The sequence below is a fragment of the Prenolepis imparis genome, unplaced genomic scaffold, assembly GCF_030444845.1.
Source record: "Prenolepis imparis isolate NDT839.2.m4 unplaced genomic scaffold, iyPreImpa1.0 SCAF_3, whole genome shotgun sequence".
Classification (NCBI taxonomy): domain Eukaryota; kingdom Metazoa; phylum Arthropoda; class Insecta; order Hymenoptera; family Formicidae; genus Prenolepis; species Prenolepis imparis.
In genome coordinates, this window is record NW_028141161.1 from 16,888,449 (window position 1) to 16,901,828 (window position 13,380).

At 29.8% G+C, this 13,380-nt stretch overlaps 1 protein-coding gene across 2 annotated transcripts in view; it reads left to right on the forward strand.

Annotated features, from left to right (window-relative positions):
* Nucleotides 1-13,161, forward strand: part of Superdeath (Suppressor of ER stress-induced death) — a 28,960-nt gene extending 15,799 nt beyond the window's left edge. Inside the window, exons 1-15 of one of the 2 annotated variants that reach the window (XM_083033677.1) lie at nucleotides 294-454; nucleotides 3,500-3,875; nucleotides 5,219-5,517; nucleotides 5,999-6,157; nucleotides 6,546-6,845; nucleotides 7,867-8,050; nucleotides 8,251-8,407; nucleotides 8,489-8,570; nucleotides 8,745-8,928; nucleotides 9,217-9,427; nucleotides 9,776-10,053; nucleotides 10,501-10,700; nucleotides 10,965-11,276; nucleotides 11,445-11,526; nucleotides 11,729-13,161. In XM_083033677.1, the coding sequence (XP_082889803.1) occupies nucleotides 3,513-3,875; nucleotides 5,219-5,517; nucleotides 5,999-6,157; nucleotides 6,546-6,845; nucleotides 7,867-8,050; nucleotides 8,251-8,407; nucleotides 8,489-8,570; nucleotides 8,745-8,928; nucleotides 9,217-9,427; nucleotides 9,776-10,053; nucleotides 10,501-10,700; nucleotides 10,965-11,276; nucleotides 11,445-11,526; nucleotides 11,729-11,878 (2,961 nt within the window). In that variant the 5' untranslated portion in view covers nucleotides 294-454; nucleotides 3,500-3,512 and the 3' untranslated portion in view covers nucleotides 11,879-13,161. Of the gene's footprint in view, nucleotides 1-293; nucleotides 455-3,499; nucleotides 3,876-5,218; nucleotides 5,518-5,998; nucleotides 6,158-6,545; nucleotides 6,846-7,866; nucleotides 8,051-8,250; nucleotides 8,408-8,488; nucleotides 8,571-8,744; nucleotides 8,929-9,216; nucleotides 9,428-9,775; nucleotides 10,054-10,500; nucleotides 10,701-10,964; nucleotides 11,277-11,444; nucleotides 11,527-11,728 lie in introns of those variants that run through there. The other variant, XM_083033678.1, reaches the window with a different exon arrangement.
* The last annotated feature ends 219 nt before the right edge of the window (nucleotides 13,162-13,380 follow it).

A 13,380-nucleotide genomic window follows, 5' to 3' on the forward strand; every position in this document is an offset into this window, starting at 1 on the left:
GAGGCAACAAATTCGGGCCTTAAATTTGAACGAAGAACCACTTCCTTAATTCGGAGTAGTGGATCCGAAAGAAGTGGAGTATCGCTAAATATCGATTGTTATGACGATTGCTTCTGGTGATATGAAAATCGATCGCACGGTGTGTCCGCATAATAATAAGAAAGATGGCACGCATGTGATCCATCCGGCAGATGGAAGGTGGTATTACATGTGTGGAAGGTGGAAGCCGCGGGGCGGCGACCAGGAAACCCGATTGACCAGGAGAAGGAAGAGACGAAGCTGTATCGTCGCTTCAATATTCCTTGGCAGTTGTGCGCGAACCATCGAGCAGAGTGGAGTGCTCTCTCGCTGTCTGCCGATGGTGATCTTGTTCTCCGACCGGAATTCGATGGTACGACGTGTTGTGGAATAAAGGTCCAAGCAACTACAGATACGAAAAATATCTACTTATTGTGTGAGTTCGGATTTAGGCGAAATTTAAGATATTAATCGACTTTATTGATTTAAAAAATTCGAGATTTGCTTTCGAGAAAATTTACATTTATATTAATTATATTTATTTTATTATATTAATGATTATTATATGAAGGAGTCTTTCGATATCTCGTTGGAATTTTACGTATGAATCTGTATGAATATTATTACTGTGGCACAAATGTAAATGTAAATACGTGAAATAAGAGTAATACCTATTTGAAGAAAGAGGACCATGGAGTATATTACCTGTTTGGTATATTACCATTTATTACCTGTATTATTACCTGTTTTATAACAGCAATTTTACGGTATCATTTATAGTAGAATTAAAGTATTTGAATATGATTACATTAAGGTAGATTGTTTAGATCTTTTAAACGAATAATGCAAGAGATTTTAATTAGTGTTTGTGTTTTGTTAAATTTAATATGTTATATTTAATTTAAATATTTTTATATGTTCAGTTGACAAAATATTATTTAGTTAAATGGTTTAGTCAAGTTAACAATTTTTTTTTCAGTGTAATATTAATTTATTCAAATCAATAGAAGTTCATCAAAGTATGATTCCATTTGTTAAGAAAGCAAATCCTACAATATTATGATATAATTTTAATAAATGTTTAAAAATGTTTTTCGAATATAAATATACGAACGTATAGTGCTCTTTGCGAAATGCGTTGCGAGTAACCTTGAATAATGGACTGGTAGGATGGAAAATAAGAGGATATGTATATAACTCAAGAAACGACGAGGAGACTTTTCCTTATACAAGAGTAATCTTGCAATCTACGATACAATAATGGGCCCAAGATATATCAGGAAATTTGTAATTAACTTTTTTGTCTTAGCGGTATAAACATCGTTATAAATCTTCATCATCAATGATACGAAGTGTGTGCGTAATGTATTCATTAATGTACCCGGCATTACATCAAAGAACACTACAATACTAATACAGACTGCTCAAAAGCATCTTACATTTTTTGCGACATAAAACCTGCACTAATTATTTCGCGGTTGTTTTCAACGAGCACAAGTATAATTTACTGGCAAATAATTTACTAGTGATAAGTAAACCGTCGACAGGTGGAAAACATGTGGCCAAGTGTTTGTCTTGATGATTCATGATATAAAGTGTTTGCTGAATTTGAAGTAGCGTTTCATTTAAATTCAAATGAACAAATTAGGCAGCGCGCGTGAGAATGTTTCATTTTACTTACATAATTGTGGCAAATGGATACGAGTATCTATGAAATGATATATATATATATATATATATTCCGTTATATATTTTGTATAATTTAATTTAGGATATATATATATATATACATAAAAAGACATATTTTTATAAGAAATTTTTGTCAATTTTATTTTATTTATGCGACACCATTTCGCACAACAGTAATCTTTTATTCAAGCTGCATTGTCTCGGTTAGTATACGAAGATTGTGTTGTGTGTGTAAGACTATTTCACGTCGGTGCAAGAACCTTACATCAATTCAGGCACGCCACTCGCGTTTCCTTGACACGCTCACTCGAAGCGTTTGGAACGTGAAATTACTTTCAATGATTGGTTGCCTTCACGCGATTTGCGCGAGATAAAAAAATTTGTATGTACAATGATCTTGCGAAAATTATATTATTCTTGTTTGATACGTTTATGATTGTCAATCCAAATATATTCTATTTACAATTTTAAAATTCGAATGATATATTTATACATATATAGGTCATCTGTCAAAATGTTAAATTGTCTCAATTTATTTAAATTGTCTCATTCATTTTCTGTTTTTGTTTACACATCTACTCTGATTAATTTTTAATATAAATATATAATATTAATATTTTTCTTCAGCTATATAAAGTGAAATAGATCTACATCTATTGTGTCTTGATCTACTGTCTTGCTCTGTTGACACGCAGGCATATCGTTGTAACAACTATACGTTATCTTTGCAAATTATTTTGACCGTCTTCCGTGTGCTGTTTCGTAATATTAAATATGCTGTTCTGTGTGCTATTTTATCATACGTAGTATTAAATATCTATATGAAAATATTTTTGCTTTTCTCTCTCTCTCTCTCTCTCTCTCTCTCTCTCTCTCTCTCTTTATGTTTATTTGTCAATGAAGATGATAATAGACAGACGGGTATAAGTCTGTTTAAGATATCAATTTAAAGCGGTTGAATCTTCCTATTACTATCGCTTTCACAGATTTGTACATTATCTGTTACTTTTAAATTAATATAATCAAATATGTGCGTACGACCTTTCATAGTGCTGTTATGATATCACACACATTAATATACAGAGTATATTATCTTGGAATCCTTGACTTTGACTTTAATAAGGGAGAAACCTTGAAAAATTTTATATATACATAAAAGCAAAGTTTCGAAGAAGATTTTATTTATATCTTAGAATCCGTTTTAGTATTCAAACATTAATATTACTAATAAAACAATAATAAAACAATGAAATAAAATTCCGGGAAAAAATAAGCAATCATTTAAGTAAACAATAAGATTTTAGAAGAAATGTAAATAAAATTGATATTTTATTTTTGGACTTTTAATTTAAAGTTTAAAATAAAAATTTATACCTACAGACATTTATTAAAGATTGTTTTTTTATCAAAAATGTGGAAAAAATGAATTAACAATAAAATATTGCATTATATAAGTATATTTTGATTAAAAAAATTATATTTTCATATTTATAAAAATAAATATTTATATCAAAGGTCTGAAATAAAGTACAGCACTTAATTTGTAATAAATAAATATATATCGATTTAAAATGGTTTTGATATCTTTCCATAATTTGCGCTTAAGGTCAGTTTAATACTTACGTATCTATGTATGTAGATAAAAAAAACATAAGTACAATGAGATAATGTACGAGTTAAGCAGCACTCAAATATAGATAAGAAAAACATAATGGTTGGTTTAGAAACTGCTATAATTAGCATAATTTTGGAAAAGAAAAGAACTGAAAAGTGTGTATATATTTATTTTTAGGCTCACACATGATATGACTCAGTCCCGCGAGGTTTTGGCGATGATGGATGCGCACACAACCACTTTCGGACGCAAGAGAGGCTGTACAATTTCTCGCTGCGGTGCTTTCTTCTTGGGAGCATTTTTTCTGATTAGTCTGGTTGCCACCGGTCTATTGGTGTATCATTTTGCTCCTTGTCTCGAGGAAAAACAAGTCAAGCAATGCGACGACTTTCTCGACAGCTCTGGTTCGCTTTTGCCAAGCGGGAAGGGTTTTTCGCCAACGCCCCTGAAAAAGAAAATAGATGTCAGATTACCAAAGGCAGTTGTGCCTGATTCGTACGAATTATGGCTGATACCCTTCATATGGGAGGGTAACTTCACCTTTCACGCCGAGGTAATATTTCTCAATTTGCAATATATTTCGTAATAAGTGAAATCTGAACGCGCTATAAGAAATTTTTTTTATATATGACATTATTTGTGTTTTTTATCAAATTCAACTTAGAACTTGCAGAGCTCATATTTTTATAGCTAAAACAAAATAAAAATAAACAAAAATGATTATCTGTTAATAGTATATACATATATTTATTCTCTCGTTATTATTTTATAATATAAATATATTTTTTATAATATAAATATAATTGAAATAAATATTTATTTGAATAATAAATTTTTTTTTTCAGTGTATTCTCTCGTTATTATTTTATAATATAAAATAATAACGAGAGAATACACTTTTATAATATAAAATAATAACGAGAGAATACACTGAAAAAAAAAAATTTATTATTCAAATAAATATTTATTTCAATACTTCTTTATACACATCATTCATTTAAAATTAACAATATTGATTTGCCGTGAAAAAATATTTATTTGATGTAAGAAATTTTTTTTCAAAACAGATAAATATTTATTTGTTTCAAACAAATGTGTAAAGGGAACTATTAAATTAAATATTTATTTGAATTCAATAGGTTTTTTTCAGTGTAGAAAAATGCAGGCTATATGCTCAAGTTTGACTTATAATTTTTTTAAAAAATTTTTATAATAATACTTTTTGATTGCACATATTTATTTTATCAATGAAATATAACTTTATATATTAACAAGTAAATGTTCGATTAGTGATTGATTATCGTAATGAGCAATTCTATTTCGGCATTTTCAAAAGTATTTCTTCCTTTTGTGAGATTTCTTCACGAATTTAATTTATTGATAGACAAACCGGTTTAACTGCTATTATAAACGTCAACTTTCTAGTAGAAAATCGAAAGAGTGTAATGTTTTTCTCTACATACTTAATTATTAATTCTATAGGTAAACCGTCACACGGAAAGAAACGCACGTAGTAGCAATTGACAACCGTTCACTTTCATATATCGAATCTGTAGGGAATATAGAAACTTGGGCACACAGATCACGTGCATTTCGATCTTAACTTTCCGTCAAGTTTTTTTTTCGTTCTTTTCACTTTCGTCTGAACCGTTTGTTCTCAGTTCTCGACATTTTTTTTTCAAATTGTGAGCGAGAAAAAAAGAACGTTTAGTTATCTTGGAATTACATAAAATGTTTTTTTCTTTTTAATAAAATGATATTATGTGTTAATTAGAAGCTTAGAGGATAATTAAAAATGCAATATTTAAGAATTTGAAGATAATTGAAAACACATATCATCAATGTATCTTACAAGTGCTATTTTTTAAGAAATAGAAATATTTTTGAATTATCTAGGTCAAGATTTTGGTGAACGTGACGTTAGATACGAACAATGTCACCCTTCACGCTATGGATATGATGATCGATAAGGGCTTTACAAATATCAGGGAGTACTCGGCCAACAGCAACAAGACTAAGATAATCAGGATCGTGGAGCAGAGGAACGACACCGACAGGCAATTTCACGTGATTAAAACGTCGGACACGTTGAGCAGGGGTAAACAATACGTGGTGCATCTCAAGTTCATTGGCTATCTGAACGATTACTTACAAGGTTTCTACAGAAGCTCGTACATGGTCGGCAATCAGACGAGGTAAATGGCACCGCGATGGAATTTTTATGGCCAATATAAATTTAGAGCCATTTCCTCGTACATTTAATTAAATGTGAAATTACATCCCGAGTAAACATTTTAACGCAAAATTGTTTTATTTATTGAGTTCTAAAATACATTATAAAAATTTCAGAAAAATCAATTAAAAGACAAGGTTGTATATTATAGTGTATTATATTGTATTATAAGCGAATTATATTGTAAGCGAATGTGAGCGTTGAGGGAGACTTAATGAACTTAATAAAACTTGAATTATTTTTATCAAGTTTGCAACACTTGTGTTGTATCTCTCAATTTTTAACGTTATTATAATCGTCGCGAAATATTTTCGTTACGTAAAGGAAGTTGATTATCCTTTGAATTGTTTCGCGTTGCGGTCGTGTGTTTGGCTTACGTATGGAGGTTCAAACAAGGGCTGCTGTCGGCTGTTTGTCAAAGGTATCTCTGTTTTGCATTATAGATGGATCGCCACGACTCAGTTCCAAGCGACGGATGCGCGCCGTGCTTTCCCATGCTTCGACGAGCCGGCTCTGAAAGCCAAGTTCCAGATCAACATAGCGCGTCCCAGAAATATGACATCTATTTCGAATATGCCAAGGAAAGGGGCACCGATGCCAGTGTAAGTAATTGTGTATGTCATATTTTCGTCATATACCATACTACATTGTGTCATTTCGGATAGATCCGATTTAAATCCGTATTTTTTAATATAATTTTTAGCACAAAGTGTACAGAATATAAAATTTGATATAGTAATTCGAAATAGCTTATTTGTTTGAGATATATGTCTGATATATTTTGACAAAACTCACAAATTAAAAAATTTTATATCTGCTTAATTAAATAAAAAATAATATTAAAGTTAACAAAGTAATTTATAATATGTGCGCAGAATGAGACACATACATAAAGCGAAATAAAACATTGATTTTGAAAAATTGATTTAGAAAAATGGTTTATCTAACTGAGAATTTTAGAAAGAAATATTTTTATTATTTAACATCCAGGCCCGGTTTGCACACATATGTTTGGGATCATTACGAGCGTTCAGTACCGATGTCTACATATTTGGTCGCCTTCATAGTTTCTGATTTTGATGTACGGAGATCGGAAGATGGTAACTTTGGAGTTTGGGCGCGCCACGATGCTATTAGTCAATCGCAATACAGCTTGGACATTGGACCGAAAATACTTAAATATTACGAGGAGTATTTCCAGATCAAGTTTCCTTTGCCAAAGATGGATATGGTTGCTTTACCTGACTTCTCCGCCGGTGCTATGGAAAATTGGGGCTTAATAACTTATAGGTAAGGATATCAGATACATATTGATGACGTTTATAATTATTTGAAACGCGATCTTATCTTCCTCGCTCTTCTTTTCTATTTATCTATTTTGTATTATTGCTGTATGAAGTAAATAAATATCATCATTCCATTGTCTCATAAACATTATCAAAAGAATTTTAGTGCATGAAAATGATTGGAATGTTTCGTAATAAATACTTCGATATACATGTATTTTTTTTACGTTTTATATTTAATTATTTATATCATCGAAAAGAGATAAAAGCAACCTAGAGTTATATTTTATTTGGTGTACTTATACATATATGCTTATTGTTAGATTTGATAGATATTCGAGAAGATAGTACATGTAAATAAGATGGTAAACATTTTTCTAATTTTGTTATTTTTTGACAGAAATCAGCTATTTAAGACGTTTATGTGCTAAATTAAATTTTCATAATAATAATACATGTCACAAAAGTAAAAATATGTTTTAAATATTTAAACTGGATTAATATTTCTGACATTTATCAGCTGATTTCTGTCATAAAATATTATTCGTGTTTAAATAATTATAATGTATTAAAACATTATTTTCATTTTTAAAACGTATTATTATTTTAAAATTTAATTTGCAAATTAACGATTTAATCAGCTGATTTCTGTCAAAAAAGATTAATGGAGTTTAAATAAACGTTATATTATTTTTTTTTAATATCAATCTTTTTAATTTAAATATCAATCTTTTTAATATATAAAATCGAGGAATGGCGCGCGCTTGTGTTGTTCTATAATAATTATATCAAAAAATATCTCAACGATTATCTAAAGTTTTAACTTAATAAATATTATTTAATAAGATAAATTACGATTATGAACGAATGTTGCTTCACATTTAGATATTATGGTAAAACAACAGCAAATATTCTCTTATAATTAATTCAAATATTAAAACAATTTTTATTATATATATATATATACATGTTATAATATAACTAATATTTGTAAAAGATGGCTAATTTGTCATGTTGCCAATTAGAGAGACAGCAATGTTGTACCAGGAAGGCGTATCGACCAGTAGTAATAAGCAGCGGGTAGCCACTGTGGTATCACACGAACTCGCGCATCAGTGGTTTGGAAACTTAGTGACACCAAGTTGGTGGACAGATCTTTGGTTGAACGAAGGTTTCGCCAGTTACGTCGAATACATCGGAATAGATGCGGTAAAATTTTTAAACGGTGCTAAATTACATATTGCACTGCAGTTAAATTAAAGTAGCTCTGTTAGATTACCGATTTAAGAAATATTTCAAACATGTTTAAAAATTCTATGTTATTATTATATATATAAATAAATAAATAAATAAATATATATATATATATATATATATAATATAATTTTTTGTTCTTGAAACATTTTCAGATAGAACCGTCATGGAAAATCCTGGAACAATTCGTCGTTCACGATCTTCAAAATGTGTTTGGTCTGGATGCTTTGGAATCTTCTCATCCTATATCCATCGAAGTTGGCCATCCTGATGAAATTAGTGAAATTTTTGACAGGATTTCTTACGGAAAAGGTATTTGATAATTTACATGTTATATAATAATTTTAATATTGTAAGAAGAATTAGTACAGTCATCTACTGAAATTTTTCCAGGTGCTTCCATAATAAGAATGATGGATCATTTCCTTACAACAAAAGTCTTTAAGCAAGGTCTAACTAATTATTTGAAGGGAAAGTGAGTAAAAATTAATTAATATTTTTAACTTTTATAATTTCTTGCATATAAAGTTGATTTTAAATACATATAATGATTAACATTTTCTATTTCTCTTTCTTTCGATATTACAAGTATAAATAAAATTTTGCAAGCGAGTTTTTGCAACTGAGTGTTATTGTATATATTCAATAGAGCTTACCAAAGTGCTGAGCAAAACGATTTGTGGTATGCTTTGACTCAACAAGCTCACAAAGACAAGGTACTTGAACCAAGAGTAACCGTTAAAGAGATTATGGATACTTGGACTCTGCAAACCGGCTTTCCTGTAATCACTGTCACGCGAAACTACAACAACAATAGTGCAACGCTGACGCAGGTTTTTACAGATTGAATAATAATTAGATAAAAAATACCTCAAAATATAAGTAGGCAACAAAATTAAACTCAATATTTGTCTGATTTATATAGTCATTTTCCATTTGAAAGAGAGATGTGCTATTACAAATATTATATTTTTATTTGAAAAGATTATAAAATGTATAAGAGAGACATTAAAGTACAGCATTGTGTTGTTGCAGAACATTATTCGATTAATAATCATTTGCAATTTACGTTTTAAGTAATTTATTATAATCGCATTACATGCATCATTTGTTTCTCTCAGGAACGTTTCCTGCTTCGTAATGGCACCACGCTGGTTACTACATCTCCATCGGAACCATTATGGTGGGTACCCATCACTTATACGAGCGAGAAGCAATTAAACTTCAGCAACACTCAACCCATGAAATGGATGAAAGCGGAACGTTCGATTATCCTCAACGATTTGGGTATAAGCTCGTCTCAGTGGGTACTTTTCAACGTGCAAGAAACTGGTAATTATATCATGGTAGATAAAAACAATCATATTTTTGTTTTAAAAATCAAAGTCATCCTTTGATGCAGCATTTATCATTTGTTTTCAATTTTTCAAGAAAATAAATAATCTTGATTAACTAATATTAACATTTTCATAAATAAAAATTTAGTTTCCTAACAAATAACATGAATTTTGAGATAAATTTGACGAAGAAAGGAGATTTAAATAAGATAAAGAAATTTCTTGATTCTCTTTTTTAAAAGACAAGATATTCTTGAAATGTTTAAAAAGCAATAGACTTATCCGTTCTTTGCTCGCTATTATGGAAACATAAACGCCACATTGTAATATATTTATATAACAGGATACTACAGAGTGAATTATGACAGAGCAAACTGGCAGATGATAATCAAGCAATTAAACAAGCCAAATTTCAAAGATATCTCGACGATTAATCGAGCACAGTTGATTGATGATGCTCTTAATTTGGCTCGGGCTGGTAAACTCGACTACAGCACCGCTCTCGATGTTACATCTTACTTGGCCCACGAAACCGAATATTTACCTTGGAAAGCAGCTTTCACTGCGATTAACTATCTTAATGATATGTTAATAAAAATGCAGGGCTACGATAAATTCAGGGTAAATACTCATCAAATAAAAATTTCAACAAAAAATATTCAAGCTTTAAACTATTAGCTATTTAATTCTTGGAACTTTCTGGTTTAATATTTTATTTCGATATGTATGTAACGATTTTTACTCAGCCATATATTATTCCTACAAGTTAATTAATTTTTTTTTGAACAATGATGCATTTAAATATTTTCATGTTATAAATATATTTTTAATACATAACATTTTCAAGATATAAAATTATTGCGAACTAAAATATAATTATCTTTATTTATATACTATTAATTACTAAGTAATTATTTAATAAACATAGCTATAATTATAGTTACGCAGACAAATATATAAATTTATATGCAACTCGATGCATAAATAAAATATGCAATGTGCGAGGAATGTGAAATTTATTATTTGCTATGAATTTGTATATAATATAATTTTTAATATATTTTTCAGTTGCATGTGTTGAAACTATTGGACAACGTGTACAAGCAAGTCGGTTTCATTGACAAAGTGGGAGATCCTCAGTTGACAGTTTTTACTCGAATTGAAGTTTTAAATTGGGCATGCAATTTTGGCCACGAGGATTGCGTTGGAAACGCTGTTCAACAATTCAATAATTGGCGTCATACTCCTAATCCGGATGTCAACAATCCGTAAGTGAAAATATCACTGATAAGACTAGATAATCAGTCGAGCTTCTCCGCGTATCATTCGCCATATTATTATTATCTTTGGTGTAAAAAATGATTGCAGCGAATGAGTTATATGATTTTATTCTATCGACATATGTTGAGACAACCTATATTATTTCAAAAACTTCTTTACTTTTAAAGAATAATTAATAAAATCATTCAATTAATATAGTTATTTATAATTTCATGTTTCATGACATTTTTATTAAAAATTTCGTGTTTTAGGATCTCATCGAATTTGAAAGGTGTGGTTTATTGCACGGCTATTCGAATGGGTGGACAGATCGAATGGGATTTCGCTTGGCAGCGATATCGAGCAACTAATGTAGGGTCGGAAAAGGATCTACTTCTACAATCGCTGGGTTGCACGAGGGAGACATGGTTGCTTAATCGATACTTGGATTGGGCTGTCACAGAAAATTCAGGAATCAGAAAACAGGATGTCGGCCGAGTTTTCGGATCGGTCGCTAGTAACGTTGTCGGTCAGCCGATCGCATTTAATTATTTCAGAAACAAATGGACGCGTCTCAGGGAATAGTAAGCTATATCCTATATACCATATATTGTATATTTTTACGTATTCTGCGTTATTGTTACAGAAAAACTTTCCCAATTTTGAAATATAAATCTTTCCTCTTTCTGTTTTCAATTGTATTCCATTTTCGAGAAACGTTTAATGCAATCCAAATCTTTTATTACTTTCAGTTTTGGAACGTCATTATTAATTATTAATAACATCGCAAAGTCGTCAACTAGGGGAATAAGCACAAAATACGAACTAAAAGATGTAAGTTGAATATTAGTATATTAATTGAAAGAAAAAATATGACAAAAACAGTCAACAGTTCGGCAAATTGAAAGAATTTATGAATAAACGCTTATCGCTTAAATTCACAATTTACCGAGTAATCTCACAACTGCATTTCGCGAAAAAAAAAAATTTTGCTATAGATATATATTATTTTAATTTTCATATTATGTATTTCTAGCTCCTGGAATTTGCAACTGAACATAGGAATGAACTCGGTACCGCAACGCGAACCATACAACAAACGGTGGAGCAAGCGGAAGCCAATATACGATGGATCGATGGCAATTATGCAATGATTCGCGACTGGTTACAGAGGAATACGGCATAATGATCAATTTTGATAAAAAAATCAAACGGCCTTTCGTGCGATAATAGATATCGCACGCGTTGATTTTTTGCCGACTTTTATTGTAGCGTCAAAATGACGCGATGAAAATTCGTCCAGCAGATTGCAGATGAGATACAAAGAGCTAAATTGCGAAACAGTCTATCGTTGGATTGTATAAGAATATTACGTATTTTTTGTATGTATTTGTAAATATATGGTCAGCATTATTGTATGTAAATGATATTTATGGAGATGGCGAAGAGCGAAATGGCTCTCCCGCTGTGGCGCGTTTACATTCCCGATTATACCATTAGACTTTAGACCATGAAGCATATTCTGTGGGAAGAGTGATAACGTACATACATCAAGAATCTCTTTACAACGGATCTGTATTCATATAATTATTATAAATATCATTCTACGCGTGAAGAACTTCACTGTGAATCCAAAGGAGCAACAAAACAACACACACAACACACACACACACACAAAACACATATGTTCGAAATAACAATTAGTAAATATTATAAGAGATAAAGAATTTCTCATAAAATCCTAAAATTGTGTATGTGTTTTAATTAAGTATTCAGCTGAAAATTAATTTAGATAATCTTGTTATTTTTTGAAGAATACCCGACAAATATTTGTATATTAGATTAAATTAATAGCTATGTTTGTAAAGAACAATATATAAATTGTCAAAGTGATAAATTGACACAAATCTTATCAAAAATACTTATAATTAAACACATATATATATTAATCCGATGTTTATATTGTAATAATCTCTCTCTAGAGTTATAAAATTAGAAAAAAATTGATTTGTTTTATTAATAAGAGCATTTTTTTATAGCGACTATTGAAACATCCGATATAATACATGTTGAAAATAATAAAATATTTTTAATCGCTCATTAATAAAGACAATAAAAAGATTTATATATGTATATTATGATCAAATATACATATGTTAAAAGTTGCTTAATCAAATATTGTCTACAGTATAATTTATACAGCATAATATTTTATGTACTTAGAATTTCAAAGAATCTTCTATATTCTCAGTACATGAATATCAGCCACAAAACTGATTGCTAAACAATTCGTATGTGATAAGATTTTGATTGTGCATTAATGATTTGCAATGCGACTATTTCTTCGTAATTGTCTGTATTTTATAAGAACAGAAAGAATAAGAAACCGATTAAAAATATACAGCTTTCTTTTGAAAATATTACACACACTGTATGGATATGAAATAAAATTGTATCAATTTTTACAAATTCTATCTTATATTTTTATATATTTATATTATCTTTATTTACATAATACAGAATTCAGAGTTATAAGTTGCCTCTATCAGCAAAGTGTTATATAAAGAAAGTGAAACGTCACTTCTATTGTTAATTTTTTAGAGAAAATAAATTATCTAAAGAAAGTATTACTGACTAAAAAAAAAACTATTGTCTAAAGGAGAAATGGTAAAAATTAATTTTTTTCTG